At 39.9% G+C, this 20,306-nt stretch overlaps 1 protein-coding gene across 24 annotated transcripts in view; it reads right to left on the bottom strand.

Annotated features, from left to right (window-relative positions):
• The window catches only part of GRIP1 (glutamate receptor interacting protein 1), a 726,295-nt gene that overhangs the window by 60,685 nt on the left and 645,304 nt on the right, over window positions 1-20,306 (bottom strand). For all 24 annotated transcript variants that reach the window (XM_078336115.1, XM_078336116.1, XM_035256174.3 and 21 more), the window contains one exon: window positions 16,433-16,502. In XM_078336115.1, coding sequence (XP_078192241.1) covers window positions 16,433-16,502 — 70 coding nt within the window. The remainder of the gene's footprint in view (window positions 1-16,432; window positions 16,503-20,306) is intronic.

The following is a 20,306-nucleotide window of genomic DNA, read 5'->3' as shown; positions in this document are numbered from 1 at the left end:
GGCAGCATTTGCCGCAAGCTGACTGAAGAGCCTTTGGGTCTTGAGTCAACATTGACAGTAGCCAGGCAGTACTTGCCATGGGCCTGGAGCAGTGGTGGCCAAGGGGAGAGACTTATTTCTTTGTGGAAAGGGGAGGGAAGAATGGGAAGGACTTCATCTTGTGGCTTGGGTGCTTGGGTGCCAACTCAGATACAGAACAGGTGGATTCCTAAGGCGTCTGACTCCAGGACCAGGCTCCCGGATGGCACCTCTAGACCTGCAAGGGGCCAGGGGAGCTCACTTCCCTGAAAAGGATAGTATCCTGGCTGGCTTTGCCACCTGCTGATTGTAGAGCTCTTGGTCCTTGAGTGAACATGGCCTAGTGGTAGCCAGATAAGTGTTTACCACCAGAATTAGTTGAGACCCAGTGCCATGTTGGCTTAAGGTCCGAACCAGCATAGTCCCAGTGGTGATGACCACAGGGGTGCTTGTGTCACCCCCTCACTCCTCAGCTTCAAGCAGTTCAGCACAGAGAGAGAGAGAGAGAGAGAGAGAGACAGAGAGAGAGAGAGAGAGAGAGAGAGAGAGAGAGAGAGAGAGAGAGAGAGAGAGACTGACTAGATTTGTTTAGAAGAAAGGGAAGAGAACAAGAGTCTCTCTGCCTGGTAAGCCAGATAATTCTGGATCTTACTCAAGAGCAAAGGAGTATTTTTGAGTCTGCAAGAACCCTAGTGTTACTGGGCTTGGGGTACCCCCTAATGGAGATACAGGTGAAGTGACCAAAAACTTAACATGATAACACCCATCCCTTCGAATACTTTGAAAGTCTCCCCAAGAAGGACAGGTACAAACAAGCCCAGACTGCAAAGACTATAATGAATACTTAACTCTTCAATTCTCAGACACAAACAAACATACACAAGCATCAGGACCATCCAGGATAACACAACCTCACCAAGTGAATTAAATAAGGCTCCAAAGATCAATCCCAGAGAAAGAGATATGTGGCCTTTCATACAAAGAATTCAAAATAACTGTTTTGAGGAAACTGTTTTGAGTCTGTGATAATACAGGTAATAAATTTAGAATCCTAACAGGTAAGTTCAACAAAGAGACTGAAATAATTAAAAAGAATTCAGCAGAAATTCTGGAGTTGAAAAATGCAATTTACATACTGCAAAAAAATGCATCAATCTCTCTCTTTTTTTTTTTTGAAACGTAGTCCCACTCTGTTGCCCAGCCTCGGCTCGCTGCAACCTCTCCCTCCTGGGTTCAAGCAATTCTCCTGCCTCAGTCTCCTGAGTATCTGGGATTACTGGTGCGTGCCACCACACCCAGGTAATTTTTTTGCATTTTTAGTAGAGACAGGGTTTCAACATGTTGGCCAGGCTAGTCTCAAATGTCTGACCTCGTGACCCGCCTACCTTGGCCTTCCAAAGTGCTGGGATTATAGGGGTGAGTCACTGGCCAGAGTCTCTTAACAACAGAATTGATCAAGCAGAAGAAAGACAGTAAGCTTGAAGACAGGATATTTGAAAATATATAGCCAGAGAAGACAAAAGAAAAAAGAACTACAAAAAAAAAAAAAAAACTGGGCTGGGCATTGTGGCTCATGCCTGTAATCCCAGTACTTTGGGAGGCCAAGGTAGGTAGATCTCCTGAGGTCAGGAGTTCGAGACCAGCCTGGCCAACATGGTGAAAACCTGTCTTTACTAAAAATACGAAAAAATTAGTTGGACGTGGTGGCGTGTGCCTGTAATCCTAGCTACTTGGGAGGCTGAGGCAGAATTGCTTGAACCGGGAAGCCAAGTTCGCACTGCTGCACCCAGCCTGGGCACCAGAGTGAGACTCTGTCTCAAAACAAACAAACAAACAAACAAACAAACAAACAAAATAACCAGTGACGCACACCTACGAGATCTAAAAAATAGCCTCACAAGGGCAAAACTAAGAGTTACAGGTTTTAAAGATGAGGTAGAGAGAGAGGTAAGGCTAGAAATTTTATTCAAAGGGATAATAACTGACAAATTCCCAAACATAGAGAAAAACATCAATATTCAAGTCCAAGAACCTTATAGACCACCTGAAGGAATTTCAGCAACTACAACCAGGGTTTTATAGACAGAACTCTGATCTTCTTGGGATGGAGCCCCTTGTGGGAATAGGTACCACAGTCTCTCTGGTTCAGTTGACTCAGCCTTTCCTGTCTGCTGGCTCTGGAGAGTCTGGGTGGTCTGGATGAGGGTGGCTCCCGAAAGCACAGAGCACCTGCTTTGTCAAGGGGCAGCCAGACTGCTTCTTTAGCCAGGTCCCTGATACCATTCCTCCTGACTGGGTGCGACCTGCCAACAGGGGTCTCCAGGTCTCCGGGTTGGCATCAGGTCAGTGCCCCCCTGGGACAGAGCTCCTAGAGGAAGAGGCAGGCTTCCATCTTTGCTGTTTTGCAGCCTTCGTTGGTAATATATCCAAGTACAGAAGGGACCTGGGCTGGGGGTCTGGAGTGGATCCCCAGCAAAACACAACAGCTCTAAGAAGCGGGGCCTGGGCCAGGTGCTGTGGCTCATGCCTGTAATCCCAGCCCTCTGGGAGGCCGAGGCAGGTGGATCACGAGGTCAAGAGATCGAGACCATCCTGGTCAACATGGTGAAATTCCATCTCTACTAAAAACACAAAAAATTAGCTGGGCATAGTGGCACGTGCCTGTAATCACAGCTACTCAGGAGGCTGAGGCAGGAGAATTGCCTGAACCCAGGAGGCGGAGGTTGCGGTGAGCCGAGATTGCGCCATTGCACTCCAGCCTGGGTAACAAGAGCGAAACTCTGTCTCAAAAAAAAGGGGGGGGGGCGCTGACTGTTAAAAGAAAAACAAAGCAGAAAGCAACAACAGTAACATCATCAACAAGAAGATCCCACAAAAACCGCAGTTACAGGCCAGCTACCTCAAAGACTGGAGGTAGATAAGCCCACAAAGCTGAGAAAGAATCAACAGGAAACTGCTGAAGACTCAAAAAGCCAGAGTGCCTCTGCTTCTCTGAGTAACTACAGCACTTCTTCAGCAAGGGCACAGAACTGGGCTGAGGCTGACAGGGCTGAATTGGCAGAAGTAGGCTTCAGAAGGTGGGTAATAATGAACTTTACTGAGCTAAAGGAGCATGTTCTAACCCAATGCAAAGAAGCTAAGAATCATAATAAAACATTACAGGAGCTGATAACCAGAATAGCCAGTTTAGTGAGAACATAAACAACCTGATGGAGTTGGAAAACACAACATGATAACTTCACAGTGCAATCGCAAGTATCCACAGCCAAATAGACTAAGTGGAACAAAGAATCTCAGAGTTGAAGACTATCTTTCTGAAATAGGCAGATGAGAATACAGAAAAAAATTGAAAAAGAATGAATAAAACCTCTAAGTAATAAGAGATATGTAGAAAGACCAAATCTATGACTGACTGGGGTACCTGAAGGAGATAGGGAGAATGGAACCAAGATGGAAAACATACTTCAGAATATAATCCAGGAGAACTTCCCTAGCCTAGCAAGATAGGCCAACATTCAAATTTAGGAAATCCAGTAAAATACTACAGGAGAGGCTCAACCCCAAGACACATAATCACTGGATTCTCCAAGATCGAAATGAAAGAAAAAACATTAGGTGTAGCCAGAAAGAAAAGCCAGGTCACCTACAAAGGAAGCCGATCAGACTAATGGCAAACTTCTCAGCAGAAACCCTACACACCAGAAGAGATTGTGGGCCAATATTCAACATTCTTAAAGAAAACAATTTCCAACCCAGAATTTCCTATCTGGCCAAGCTAAACTTCATAAGCAAGGAGAAATAAGATCCTTTTCAGACAAGTAAATTCTGAGGGAATTCACCACCACCAGGCCTATCTTGCACCAAATATGGAAAGGAAAAACCATTACCAGCCACTATAAAAACACACTGAAATACACAGACCAGTGACACTATGAAGCAGCCACGTAAGCAAGTTTGAGAAATAACCAGCTAGCATCATGATGACAGAATTAAATTAACACGTGACAACACTAACCTTAAATGTAAACAGGCTAAATGTCCCAGTTATAAGACACAGGATAGCAAACTAGATAAAAAGAGAGCCAAGACCAATTGGCATGTTGTCTTCAAGAGACCTATCTCATGTGAAAAGACACACATAGGCTAAAAATCAAGTGATAGAGGAAAATATACCAAGCAACAAAAAACTGAAAGCAGGGCTTGCACTCCTAGTTTCTGACAAAACAGACTTTAAATCAACAAAGATTAAAAAAAAAAGGTTAATTCAACAAGAAGAGCTAACTATCCTAAATATATATGCACCCAAAAAAGAAGCACTTAGATTCATAAAGCAAGTTCGTAGAGAACTACAGAGACTTATACTCCCACACAGTGATAGTGGGAGATTGTAACACCCCACTGACAATATTAGACAGATCATAGAGACAGACAATTAACAAAGCTCTTCAGGACTTGAACTCAGCTCTGGATCAAATGGACCTGACAGATATCTACAGAACTCTCCACCCCCAAACAATAGAATATACATTCTTCTCATTGCCACATGACACTTACTCTAAAATTGGTCACATAACTGGGAGTAAAACATTCCTCAGCAAATGTAAAATAACTGAAATCATAACAGTCTCTAAGACCACAGCATAATCAAATTAAACTCAAGATTAAGAAATTTACTCTAGGCTGGGCGCGGTGGCTCAAGCCTAATCCCAGCACTTTGGGAGGCTGAGGTGGGTGGATCATGATTTCAAGAGATTGAGACTATCCTGGTCAACAAGGTGAAACCCTGTCTCTACTAAAAATATAAAAATTAGCTGGGCATGGTGGTGCGTGCCTGTAGTCCCAGCTACTCAGGAGGCTGAGGCAGCAGAATTGCCTGAACCCAGGAGGCGGAGGCTGCAGTGAGCCGAGATCGCACCATTGCACTCCAGCCTGGGTAACAAGAGCTAAACTCCGTTTCAAAAAAAAAAAAGAAATTCACTCTAAACCACACTACTACTTGGAAACTGAACAACCTGCTCCTGAATGACTCTTGGGTGAATAATAAAATTAAGGCAGAAATCAAGAAGTTCTTTGAAACTAATGAGAACAAAGAGACCAATAATGAGTTCTGAAATTGAGACAATAATAAACAGGCTACCAATAAAAAAAAAAAAAAACCCCAGGACCACATGGATTTACAGCTGAATTCTACCAGAGGTACAAAGAGGAGCTGATACTATTTCTTCTGAAACTATCCCAAACAATTGAAAAGGAGAGACTTCTACCTAACTCATTTTGTGAGGCCAGTATCATCTTGATACCAAAACCTGGCAGAGATGTAAAACAACAAGAAAAAACTTTGGGCTGATATCCTTGATAAATGTGGATGCAAAAATCCTCAATAAAATACTGGCAAACTGAATCCAGCAGCCCATCAATATGTTTATCCACCGTGATCGAGTTGGCTTCATCCCTATGATGCAAGAATGGTTCAACATATACAAATCAATAAATGTGATTCATTACATAAACAGAACTAAAGACAAAAACCACATAATTATCTCAATAGATGCAGAAATGGCCTTCAATAAAATTCAACATCCCTTCATTTAAGAACTCTCAATAATCTAGGTGCTGAAGGAACATACCTCAAGATAATAAGAGCCATATATGACAAACCCACAGCCAATATCATACAGAATGGGCAAAAGCTGGAAGCATTCACCTTGAAAACTGACACAGAACAAGGATGCCCTTTCACCACTCCTATTCAACATAATATACTGGAAGTTCTGACCAGGGCAGTCAAGATAAAAAATAATAAAGGAGGCTGGGCGTGGTGGCTCATGCCTGTAATCCCAATACTTTGGGAGGCTGAGGCGAGCAGATCACGAGGTCAAGAGATCAAGACCATCCTGGTCAACATGTTGAAACCCCGTCTCTACTAAAAATACAAAAAAATTAGCTGTGCATGGTGGCACGTGCCTGTAGTCCCAGCTACTGGGGAGGCTGAGGCAGAAGAATTGCTTGAACCCGGGAGGCGGAGGTTGCAGTGAGCTGAGGTCGTGCCACTGCAGTCCAGCCTGGCACCTGGTGATGGAGTGAGACTCTGTCTCAAAATAATAATAATAATAATAATAATAAAGGAAATTCAAATCGGAAGAGAGAAAATAAAATTGTCTTTGCAGATGACATGATCCTATATCTAGAAAACCCCACCGTCTCAGCCCAAAAGTTTCTTAAGCTGATAAGCAACTTCAGCAAAGTCTCAGCATACAAGACCAACATGCAAAAATCACTAGCATTCTTATATACCAACAATAAGCAAGCGGAGAGGCAAATAATCAATGAACTCCCATTCACAACTGCTACAAAGAGAATAAAATACCTAGGAATACAGCTAATAAGGGAAGTGAAGAACCTCTTCAGGGAAAACTACAAAGAAATCAGAGGACACAAACAAATGGAAACACATTCCAGGCTAATGGATGGAAAGAATGAGTATCGTGAAAATGACCGAACTGCCTAAAGTAATTTATAGATACAACGCCATGCCCAATAAACTACCATTGTCATTTTTCTCAGAATTAGGAAACAAAACTATTTTAAAATTCATATGGAATCAAAAAAGAGCCCATAAAGCCAAATCAATCCTAAGCTAAAAGAACAAAGCTGGAGGCATCATGCTACCCAACTTCAAGCTACACTACAACTCTACAGTAACCAAAAAAGCATGGTACTGGTACAAAAACAGACATATAGACCAAAGAACAGAATACAGAACTCAGAAATAAGACCACATACCCACAACCATCTGATTATCAACAAACCTGACAAAAACAAGCAATGAGAAAAGGATTAATAAATGGCACTGGGAGAAGTGGCTAACCCTATGGAGAAAATTTAAACTGGACCACTTCCTTACACTGTATACAAAATAAAATAAATTAAATAAGATGGATTAAATACTGAAATGTAAATTCCAAAACTATAAAAACTCCAGAATAAAATCTAGACAATACCATTAAGGACATAGGCACAAAGATTTCATGACAAAAATGCCAAAATCAATGGCAACAAAAATGTATGAAGCAATGGCAACGAAGGCCAGACGTGGTGGCTCATGCCTGTAATCCCAGCACTTTGGGAGGCTGAGGCAGGAAGATCACAAGGTCAGGAGTTCAGGACCAGCCTGACCAACATGTGAAACCCCGTCTCTACTAAAAATGCGAACATTAGCCAGGCATGGTGGCACACACCTATAATCTCAGCTACTCAAGAGGCTGAGGAAGGAAAATTGCTTGAACCCAGGAAGGGGAGGTTGCAGTGAGCCAAGATCATGCCATTGCACTCCAGCCTGGGTGACACAGACTCTGTCTAAAAAAAAAAAAATTAAGCAATGGCAACAAAAGCAAACAGTGAAAAATGAGATCTAATTAAACTAAAGAGCATCTGCACAGCAAAAGAAACTGTCATCAGATGACAACCTAACAATGGGAGGAGATGCAGGGATCCAAGATGGCCAAATAAGAACAGCTCTAGAGTGCAGTTCCCAGGGAGAACAATGCAGAGGGTGAGTGATCACTGAAATTCCAAATGAGTTATTACTGCCCACAGACCAGGAGATTCCTGGGATAAAAAGTGCCATGAGTTTCCAGCACGGCTGTTTCAGCTGGTGCAGTGGGTTTCTGCACAAAACTCACACAAATCTGGGCGGCCATTTCAACTGGCACCTGGAATGCCTGGGAGACAGAGCCGCCCATTCAACTGAAAAAAGGGGGCTGAAACAGGGAGCCAGGTGATCCAGCTTGGCGGATCCCAACCCTACAAAGACCAGCAATCTGAAATGCTCTGGATTGAGAGTTTCACAGTAAGCACAGCTGGATCCGGGTCCAGCTCTGTGGGGGGTAGAGTGTCCGCCATTACTGAGGCAGTCTACCACTACTGAGGCAGTCTGCGATTACAGAGGCAGTCTGCCATTACTGAGGCAATCCGCCATTACTGAGGCAGTCCACCAGTACAGAGGCAGTCCGCCATTACTGAGGCAGACCAGCATTACCGAGGGAGTTCTAACTACATCTCTATAAACAAAACCACAAGGAAGTGCACTCAGCAGCTGAACTTCCTTGTGGTTTTGTTTATAGAGCTATAGTTAGAACTGTGGTTTTGTTTATAGAGGTATAGCTGGGCACAGCCCACAGCAGCTCAGCAACACCTCTGCTCACAGACTGTGACTAGGCTACCTCCTTTCTCAGCAGGGCAGCTCTGAAAAAAGACAGCAGCACATCACAAACTTATAAATAAAGCCCCACCTTCCCAAGGCAGAGCACCTGGAAAAAAAGGCGGTTATGAGTTCCACTGCAGCAGACTTAAATGTACCTGCCCAGCAGCTCTGAATGGGACAACGGAGCTCACAGCTCAGCACTTGAGCTCCTATGAGGGTCAAACTGCCTCCTCAAGCAACTCCCTGAGCCCCGTATATCCAAAGAGACACCTCATAAAGGAGAGCTCAGGCTGACATCTGGTGGGTATCCTTCTGGGACTAAGATAACAGAAGAAGAAACAGGCAGAAACCTTCACTGTTCTGTAGCCACTGCAGATGATTCCCAGGCAAGCAGGGTCTGGAGTGGACCTCCAGCAGTCCTACAGCAGAGGGGCCTGACTGTTAGAAGGAAAACTAAAAAACAGAAAGAAATAACTTCATCATCAACAAAAAGCATGTCCACTCAGAGACCCCATCCAAAAGTCACCAACTATAAAGACCACAGGTAAATTAATCCACAAACATGGGAAGAAACTAGCACACAAAGGATGAAAACACTCAAAACCAGAATGCCTCTCCTCCTCCAAGGGATCACAACTCCTCACCAGCAAGGGAACAAAGATGGATAGAGAGTGAATCTGATGAATTGACAGAAACAGGCTTCAGAAGGTGGGCAGTAACAAACTTCTCTGAGCTAAAAGAACATGTTCTAACCCAATGCAAAGAAACTAAGAACCTTGAAAAAATGTTTGACGAAATGCTAACGAGAATAAACAGCTTAGAGAAGAATATAAATGACCTGATGGAGCTGAAAATCACAACACAAGAACTTCATGAACCATACACAAGTTTCAATAGCCGAATCTACCAAGCAGAAGAAAGGATATCAGAGATTGAATATCAACTCAATGAAATAAAATGAGAAGGCAAGATTAGAGGAAAAAGAGTGAAAAGAAATGAACAAAGCCTTCAAGGAATATGGGATTATGTGAAAAGACATAATCCAAGAAACAGAGTGAACTGGCAACCAATAGAATGGGAAAAATTTTTTTGCAATCTACCCATCTGACAAAGGGCTAATATCCAGAATCTACAAAGAACTAAAACAGATTTACAAGAAAAAAACAAACCCCTTCAAAAGCAGGCGAAGGACATGAAGAAACACCTTTCCAAAGAAGACATATATAAGGCCAATAAACATGAAAAAAATGCTCATGGTCACTGGTCATTAGAGAAATGCAATCCAAACCACATTGAAATACCATCTCATGCCAGTTAGAATGGCGATCATTAAAAAATCTAGAGACAACAGATCCTGGAGAGAATGTGGAGAAATAGGAACACTTTTACACTGTTGGGAGTGTAAATTAGTTCAACCATTGTGGAAGACAGTCTGGCGATTCCTCAAGGACCTAGAAATAGAAATTCCCTTTGATCCAGTAATCTCATTACTGGTTATATATCCAAAGGATTGTAAATTGTTCTATTAGAAGGACACATGCACACACATGTTCACTGTGGCACTGTTTACAATAGCAAAGACCTGGAACCAACCCAAATGCCCATTGATTATAGACTGGGCAAGGAAAATGTGGCACATATACACCATGGAATACTATGCAGCCATCAAAAAGGATGAGTTTGTGTCCTTTGTAGGGACATGGATAAAACTAGAAACCATCATTCTCAGCGAACTGACACAAGAACAGACAATCAAACACCACACACTCTCACTCATAGGGGAGTGTTGAACAATGAGAACACATGGACACAGGGAGGGGAGCATCACACACTGGAGTCTGTTGGGGGGGGTAACAGGGGAGGGAAAGTGGGGTTAGGGAGGTTGAGGAGTTGAGGAGGGATAACATGGGGAGAAATGCCAGATATATGTGACGGGGGGATATAGGCAGTAAACCACATTGCCATGTAGGTATCTATGTAACAATCCTGCATGTTCTGCACATGTACCCCAGAACCTAAACCGTAATAATATATACATATGTATATGTATATATATATGTGTGTGTGTGTATATCTATATAAAGAATGGGAGAAAAGGGCCGGGCGCAGTGGCTCAAGCCTGTAATCCCAGCTATTTGGGAGACTGAGGTGGGAGGATTCCTGGAGCCTGGGAAGGGAGGCTGCAGTGAGCTCTGATCATACCATTGTACTCCAGCCTGAGCAATACAGCAAGACCCTGTCTTGAAAAATAACAATAATTTATGTGGGCTGCAGTGGCTCACGCCTGTAAACCCAGCACTTCGGGAGGCCGAGGCGGGTGGATCACGAGGTCAAGAGATTGAGACCATCCTGGTCAACATGGTGAAACCCTGTCTCTACTGAAAATACAAAAAATTAGCCGGGCATGGTGGCGCGTGCCTGTAATCCCAGCTACTTAGGAGGCTGAGGCAGGAGAATTGCCTGAACCCAGGAGGCAAAGGTTGCAGTGAGCCGAGATTGCGCCATTGCACTCCAGCCTGGGTAACAAGAGCGAAACTCCGTCTCAAAAAAAAAAAAAAAAGAATGGGAGAAAATTTTCAGTCTATCCATCTGACCAAGTTCTAATATCCAGAGTCTACAAGGAACTTCACTTCTCAAAAGAAGACATATATGCAGCCAGCAAACATATGAGAAAAAGCTTAACATCACTGATCATTAGAGAAATACACAACAAAACCATAATGAGATATCATCTGATGTCAGTCAGAATGGCAATTATGAAAAAGTCAAGAAACAACAGATATTGGTGAGGTTGTAGAGAAAAAAGAATGCTTTTACATTGCTGGTGAGAATGTAAATTAGGTCAGCCATTGTGAAAGACAGTGTGGCAATTCCTCAAAGATCTAGAAGCAGAAATACCATTTGACCCAGTTATCCTATTACTGGATATATACCCAAAGAAATGTAAATTATTCTATTATAAAAATGCAAGCACACATATGTCCATTGCAACACTATTCCCAATAGCAAAGAACTGGAATCAACCCAAACGCCCATTAATGATAGACTGGATAAAGAAATTGTGATACATATACACTATGGAATACTACGCAGCCATGAAAAGGAATGAGATAATGTCCTTTGCAGGGACATGGATAGAGTTGGAAGCTTTTATCCTCAGCAAACTAACACAGAAACAGAAAACACTGCATGTTATCACTTATAAGTGGGAGCTGAATGATGAGAGCACATGGACACATTGGAAGCAACAACACACACTGGGGCCTGCTATGGGTCAGGTGATGGTGGGGAGAGCATCAGGAAGAACAGCTAATGGATCCTGGGGTTAATACCTAATGACAGATTGATCTGTGCAGCAAACCATGGCACATGTTTACCTATGTAATAAACCTGCACATCCTGCTCATGTACCCTGGAACTTAAAATATACAACAGAGCTGATGCTAGTATCATACTGAATGGGAAAAGTTGAAGAAAAAAAATAACAAGAGGAATTTTGTAAACTATACATACATATAGAAATGAAACAATATGCTCTGCGTGACCTGTGGGCCAATGAAGAAATCAACAAGAAAATTTAAAAATTTCTTGAAACAAGTGATAATGGAAATACAACATATCAAAGCCTATGGGATATAGCAAAAGCAGCACTAAGCAGGAAAATTGTAGCTATAAGTGTCTACATCAAAAAAGAAGAAAAACTTCAAATAAGTAACCTTACAATCCATCTTAAAGAATCAGAAAAGCAATAGCGAATTGAACCCAAATTAGTGGAAGAAAATAAATAATAAAGGTCAGAACAAAAATAAATGAATTTGAAATGAAGAAAACAATGCAAAGATCAATGAAACAAAGTTTTTAAAAAGGTGAACAAAATGGACAAAACTTTAGCCAAAACAACAACAACAAAAAAAGAAGACTCAACTAAATAAAGTCAGAGATGAAAAAGGAGGCATTACAACTGATGTCACAGAAATTCAAAAGATCATTGGTGGCTCCTATGAGCAACTATATGCCAATAAATTAGAAAATCTTGAAGAAATGGATAAATTCCTAGCCTTATACAATGTACCAAGATTGAACTATGGTGAAACTCAAAACCTTAACAGACCAACAATAAGTGATAAGATTGAAGTCATAATAAAAGGTCTCTAAGTAAAGCAAAGCTTGGCTTCACTGCTGAATTCTACCAAACATTTAAAGAACTAATACCAATCCTGCTCAAACTATTCTGAAAAATAGAAGAGGAGGAAATACTTCCAAACTCATTCTATGAAGTCAGTATTACCATGATAACAAAACCAGACACACACACACACACACACACACACACACACACACACACAAAGAAAACAAAAACTATGGGCCCAAATCTCTGATGGATATTGATGCAAAAATCCTTAACAAAGTACTAGCAAACTGAATTCAACAATACATTAAAAAGGTGATTCATCACAACCAAGTTGGATCACAACCCAGGGATTCAAAGATGGTGCAAGCTATGCAAATCAGTCAGTGAGACACATCATATCAATAGAATAAAAAACAAAAACCATATGATCATTTCTACTGATGCTGAAAAAGCATCTGAAAAAATTTAACATTCCTTCATGATAAAAATCCTCAAAAAACGAGGTATAGAAGAAACAAACCTCAACATAATAAAAGCCATATACAACAGAGCTGCTGCTAGTATCATACTGAATGGGAAAAAACTGAAAGCTGTTCCTCTAAGATCTGGGACACAAGAAAGATGCTCACTGTCATCACTGTTATTCAGCACAGTACTGGAAGTCCTAGCTAGAGCAGTCCCACAAGAGAAACATTAAAGTGTATGTAAATTGGAAAGGAAGAAGTCAAATTATCTTTGTTTGTAGATAACATGATCTTATATTTGGAAAAACCTGAAGACTACACAAAAAACTATTAGAACTGATAAAAAAAATTCAGTAAAGTTGCAGCCTTCAAAATCAATAATATCAAAATAAGTAGCATTTATATTTGCCAATGGTGAACAATCTGAAAGAGAAATTAAAGAAGTAATCCCATTTACAAGAATAACAAATAAAATCAAATACTTAGGAATTAACTTAATGAAATAAGTAAAAGATCTCTACAATGAAAACTGTAAAACAATGATGAAAGAAATTGAAGAGGACACAATCAAAAAAAATACTACATGTTTATAAACTAGAAGAATCAATATTGTTAAAATGTCCATATTACCCAAAGCAATCAATAGATTCAATGCTATCTGTATCAAAATACCAGTGACAGTCCTCACAGAAATAGAAAAAACTATCCTAAAATTTATCCTGAACCACAAAAAACCTGGAATAGCTAATGATATCCTGAGCAAAAAGAACAAAACTGGAAGAATCTCATTCTCTAACTTCAAATTATACTACAGAGCTCTAGTAACCCAAACAGCATGGTACTAGCATAAAAACACACACATAGACCAATGGAAGAGAATAGAGAACCTAGAAACAAGTCCACATAGTTACAGTGAACTCATTTTTGACAAAGGTGCCTAGATCATACATTGGGGAAAAGAGTCTCTTCAATAAATGGTGCTGGAAATACTGAGTATCAATGTGCAGAAGAATAAAACTAGACAGCTATCTCTAGCCATATATAAATGTCAAATGAAAATAGACTAACGGCTTAAATCTAAGACTTCAAACTATGACACTACCACAAGAAAACAAATTGAGGAAACTCTCCAGGAAGTTGGTCTGGGCAGATATGCCTTGAGTAATACCCCACAGGTACACGCAACCTAAGCAACATGGACAAATGAGATCATAACACATTAAAAAGCTTTTTTTCATAGCAAAGGAAAAAAGTCAACAAAGTGAAGAGACAACTCACAGAATAGGATAACATATTTGCACACTGCACATCTGACAAGGGATTAATCACCAGAATATATAAGGAGCTCAAACAAGTCTACAGGAAAAAAAAATCTAGTAATCCTATTAAAAAATGGGCAAAATATTTGCATAGTCATTTCTCAAAAGACATACAAATGGCTAACAGGCATACCCAAAGATGCTCAACATTAGTGGTCATCAGAGAACTGCAAATCAAAACTATAATGAGATATTCTGACCCCAGTTAAAATGTTTTTTATCCAAAAGACAGGCAATAACAAATGCTGGAGAGAATGTGGAGGAAATGGAACCCTGGTACACTGTTGATGGGAGTGTAAATTAGTACAACTGCTATGGAGAACAGCTGGAAGTTCCTCAAATAACTAAAAATAGAGCTACCATATGATCCAGCAATCCGACTGCAGGGTACATACACACAAGAAAGGAAATCAGTGTACTGAAGAGATACCTGCACTCCTACGTTTACTGCAGCACTGTTCACAATAGCCAAGATTTGAAGGCAACATAAGTGTCCATTGAAAGATAAATGGATAAAAGAAATGTGGTACATATATACAACAGAGTTCCATTCGGCCATAGAAAAGAATGAGATCCTGTCATTTGCAACACCATGGATGGAACTGGAGGTCATTATGTTCAGTGAAATAAACCAGACACAGAAATACAAATATCACATGCTCTCACTTATTTGTGATATTTAAAAATCAAAATAATTGAACTCATGGAGATGTAGAGTAGAAGGACGGTTACCAGAGGCTAGGAAGGGTATTGTTGGGGGGGGTCAGGATAGGGAAGTAGGGATGGTTAATGGGTACAAAAAAAGTAGAATGAATAAGACCTAGTATTTGATAGCACAACCGAGTGACTATAGTCAATAATAAATTTGCACACTTAAAAGTAACTAACCGAGTATAATCGGATTGTTTGTAACACAAAGGATAAAAGCCTTAGGGGATGGATACCCTATTTTCCATGATGTAATTACTATGCATTGCTTGCCTGTATCAAAATATCTCTTGTATCTATAAATATATATACCAACTATATACCCACAAATTTTTTTTTTTAAATGGTAATAACTGACAAGCTGCTGGGATGGTTCACACAGCCCTGGATTGCCTTCCTATCTCCCAACTGTTATGAGAGAGAAACTTCTGTCTTGTTTGATCCACTGTATTTAGATGTCTCTGTCATGGCTGTGGAGCCTGCACATGCATACCTAAATTCATACAATGACTCCACCACTGCCCTTCCTAGCCTCTCTAACCATCCTTATACTCTCTATCTCCATGAGTTCAATTATTTTGATTTTTAAATACCACAAATAAGTGAGAACACATGATGTCTGTATTTCTGTGCCTGTTTTACTTCCTATTTTTTGAATGTTAAAGTATTTCTCAGGCTGGGCACAGTGGCTCACACCTGTAATCCCAGCACTTTGGGAGGCTGAGGCAGGTGAATAACCTGAGGTCAGAAGTTTGAGACCAGCCTGGCCAACATGGCGAAACCCTGTCTCTAGTAAAAATACAAAAACTAGCCATGCATGGTGGTACACGCCTGTAATCCCAGCTACTTGGGAGGCTGAGGCAGGAAAATTGCCCGAACCCAGGAGGCAGAAGTTTCAGTGAGCCAAGATCGTGCCACTGCACTCCAGCCTGGGTGACACAGGCAACACTCTGTCTCAAAAAGAAAAGAAAAGAAAAGTATTTATTTAATAAAATAATTGTGATAATAAATTGTAATTTTTTAAAGTCTTGATTCAGATAATAAAAAGGAAGTTAATGGTCTTATATCAGTATCCTCAATCATTTATAATATTTTTATTTATGAAAAAAATTTAAGACCTCCTGATTTTGATAGTATATGGGCTAAACAGGTGATACAAACATTTTGATGCTCAAGAATCTTGCTTGTCCAGAGGAGATATTCTGGTAACAGCAAAACTCTTGCACAGTTATCACCTCGGTTTGGGTATCTCTAATAAGTGCTGCTACTTTCAGGTTTTTGTTTTTTGTTTTTTGGTTTTTTTGGTCAGAAAATGAATGAAAGATGATCAGTGAAGGAGAGCCTATGCTAGACTCATAAAAGATCCTAAGAAATGTTTTCAGCTGTGCAGAAATAAATTGATATGCAGGAAGAGATCTGTGGAGCCATTGCAACTAGGGATGTCAAATGTGATCAATTAATAGTGACTGCTTGTAAGTTTTTGAAAATACAGTGACCCATTAGAAAGGTCCGCTTTGGGTATGGAGGTGTCATGTATGCTTAATTTAAGACAGGGCTTAAAATGAATCAGAAAATCCATTTTCCTTACCTGTGTGCCACACTCCCTTTCTTGATATCTGAAATGACGAGGGGGTCTCCTGGTTTTCTACTGGATGGTGCTGTAATAAATGAAGACAGAATAATCACATCTTTATATCCATTATTCATCCCCTGTTGTACATTTCCCCTGTTTTTATAATAACTTAATGCAAGTAACATTTGTAGGCAAAACAAAGATGGTCAGCAAATGAATTTGCAAGTATGCACATTATGGCTATACAAATGTTTGTGCTAAAATATTTACAAACATAAAAACTAAAGCAATGCCACTTTAAATTTGTAATTAGAGAAAGCAATTGGAGAAGTGGCCATTAGATTTAAATCTATTTTAATAAGCAATTCTCCAGAGAGGACCTGAAGGGTCGGTACCTCAGTTGGAGAGTATTTAAATCAACCGGGGCTCCCCTTAGTCACCCCTTCCTCTCTTTCCTTCCAGTAGTGAATAGACACCACTGTTGATGGGAATATGCCATATTACTCCAGTGTACAGTGGTAAAGTGAATAAGAATCACTGATTTAAAGTTCTTCTCTTTTTTTGGCCAGGCACAGTGGCTCATGCCTGTAATCCCAGCATAGTGGGAGGCTGAGGTGGCCAGATCACCTGGGGTCGAAGTTCAACACCAGCCTGGCCAACATGGTGGAACACCATCTCTATTAAAAATGCAAAAATTAGCCAGGCATGGTAGCGCATGCCTGTAGTCTCAGCTACTTGGGAGGCTGAGGCAGGAGAATCACTTTGACCCAGGAGGCAGAGGCTGCAGTGAGCTGAGGCACCACTGCACTCTAGCCTGGGCAATGGAGCGAGACTCTGTCTCAATCAATCAATTAATCAATAAAGTTCATTTTTCCCCCCACAAGGAATTTTTTTGCTAGATGGACTCTAAATCTTTAAATTCTGCTCACAAATTCATACTCAGAAAGCTCCTGAAATGTGACTCTCTTATATTTTTAGTAAATTTGTCACTAGTTCACTAAGTTTTTATATATGCTGATATTCTAAACCTATACATGTAACTTATTAAATTTATAGATAAAAATATTATCGTCCACAGCAGTCAGTTTTGGGCTTTATTAATTTTCTTAGAAAATATATTTTACAATTAGAAATGAGCCTATTTAGAATTAACCTTAGAAACTACTTATAGTCCATATAAATAAAAAAGTCATTTTGATTTAGAGGTTTACATTTAATTAAGGAATTTGATCCTTACAATTAACCATACCAACATTTGTGAAAAAGTTAGCCTCTGAGAGGAGATGTTTTACCAACCTGAAGCCTGGAGTGACTTCCTTCTAGAGATCATTAACAGGCCCCTAAAGTAAGATTTTATTATAAACAGTCTGATCACCCCATAATAATCATAGAGCCATATCATATCCCATAATCCCATCTGAATCCCAGGAAAATGTTTATGCACAAGAACAGATGGCTTAATATCTTAACACAACATTTAAAGAAAAAGAAAACATACATCCATACCTTACCCACTGTCTAAATTGGTCTGTAGCAAATGCTAATGGTACTTCATTCAATCATTATTCTTAGCTTCCAGCAAAGAATGCAAAACATTCTCTTCACTATAATTAACTCATAATTTAAAACTTCATTCAATGATTTGATAGAATACCCCTAGAGGCATATAAGCATCTAGGATTTCTAGTTATGTCATATTTCAAAACTGCAAATTGTTCTGGGCATAGGGCACAAAAATAAAAACTTTGTTATTACCAGCAAGTATAGCTTTTCTAGGATCTGCCAATGAATTTTGCCAAGCTGAGTAACCATCACACAGCACTCAGTGTTTCCTTTGGCTTTAAAAAAAAATCCATGTTCCACTGAAATGGTCTGTATAACCAAACAATAATAGAGGCAACAAAATACATCAGACCTATCTCTGTCATCCTTGAAAGAGAGGAATATAGCACTATAAGCTTTTGATCAGACCCACACAGCTTGCAGAGGAGTTTCAAACTTCTCATGATCTACAGACATGTGGCCATTTTCACATTCACTAGATTCTTCTCTTTCTACTTTAATGGAGTCTACAGGGTGGATGTCCACTGGGGTGATGAGGTTGAATCCAGAAGTGTGTCATCCAGATCTGTATGAGATCCTGCCCATCACCACCATGCATGTTAAATGTGGCCATGCATGGTCTGGGAGCCCAGTCATGGTTTGTGTATCCTAGCCCCATGTTTTAATTTTCTACTACCTGGAAAGAAGTCACAAACCAAGCATGCTTTGCTTGGCTTATAGTGCTTTAAAAATTTTAGTTGCCAACACTTATAAATTAGTAAGTGTATATCTAGTAACATATATCTATATAGATATATGGCTTCTTTTAAAAAAATAGATGAGCAATATGGTGTCATGATTAAGAGCCTGGACTTGGTGGCTAGAATGGTTGGGTACAAAATCCTGGTGCTGCCACTTACTAGCTATATGTGCTTGAGCGCACAGTCATTAGGTGCCTTCGTTTCCTCATCTGCGAAATGGTGTTGATGAATAACAGTGCTTACCATATAGTTTTTGTTGGGAGAATTATGTGAGCTATTATATGCAAAGATATTGAACCAGCGCACATATGATGAATTACATAAATGTTTGTTGTTGTTATTATTGTTTAACAACCACGGACTAAGTTTTCCACTATGTCCTTTAGATGGAGCCTTTGATTTCCCATCTGTCTCTGTCCTCATTGGGTTGATCTTACTCACTGACTTGCCTCACCCATGAAGGCTTCTGAGTTAGTGACCCTTTGAGAATGAGAATACACTAGCATTTACTCAGTGCTTGGAATTTGATTGGAGTTCTCTACAGAACTATTCATTTATTTAGCACATATTTACTGAACACCAACCATGAGACAGGCACCTCTGCTCTGGTCACTGGCTATAAAACCCCAGAGAAGTTTAATAAAAGGGAGAGGCAGGGCTGGTTAAATCTCCTGAGGTTATTAGGCATGAAATAGTTTTCTCTCTTCCGTGAAGGGATTCCAAATCAGAAGTCCATGAAAACACATCCTATGGGGATGGGGAAGGACACTGAATTCTTCAAGAGTGTGGTTAAGAAGAAATGAAACTATGATTTAATAACATTGCAATATTGAGATTTTTTCATGCTGTCTATAGATAAACGTTCTTGGTACTCACAAACAAAACAACTTACTATATTAGTTTTTAAAGTTTATTTTCTTTGTACCAAAAACATACATGCATACAATTTAGAGTCAAGATTCTGAAAGAGCTGTCTTCAATTTCTTGCTTCCCCAGATGCAACTGATTTCAATTTTTTGGCTGTTTCCATATTGCTAAATAACCTAGGACTATTACTACCAAATTATTTTTTGGTGTTTGTCATTTTCTATTTACTTTCTATTATGAAAGATGAAGAGTTAGTTTCTCCCACCTCTAGACCACTAACATATTCATATAACTCATATACCCTTCTTGTCCCTCCATTTTCTCAGTTCCATTTTGTCATAATTTTTGGTATTTACTAATCAACATTTGATATTTATTTTAGCATGACTATGTCAACAGTATCCAAAGATAAGTTATATAGCATTCCATGATTTCTTTCCTTTTCTGCAGAACATGTATTTCCTTTAGTTATCTGTTGTTTTGATGTTTTTGTTTGGTTTTCTTGTGTTTATTATTAATTCAACTCATCATATTTCCCAGGATATATGAATCTTCTCTCAATGTACCAAATCTTATCAGGAATTCCATCAGGGCTTGCTCACCTGTCTGGACTGGTTGCTTTCTAGGGTTGCTACACAGATCTTGGGAACTTCTTTCCCACACACTCTGGAAACCCAAGATTCTCTTCTCTTCTCTCTTACATCCTTAGAGCCCTTGTA

The sequence above is a fragment of the Callithrix jacchus genome, chromosome 9, assembly GCF_049354715.1.
Source record: "Callithrix jacchus isolate 240 chromosome 9, calJac240_pri, whole genome shotgun sequence".
NCBI classification, from domain to species: domain Eukaryota; kingdom Metazoa; phylum Chordata; class Mammalia; order Primates; family Cebidae; genus Callithrix; species Callithrix jacchus.
The sequence above is the reverse complement of the archived record's forward strand: the minus strand, read 5'-3'. Positions and strand labels throughout refer to the sequence as shown.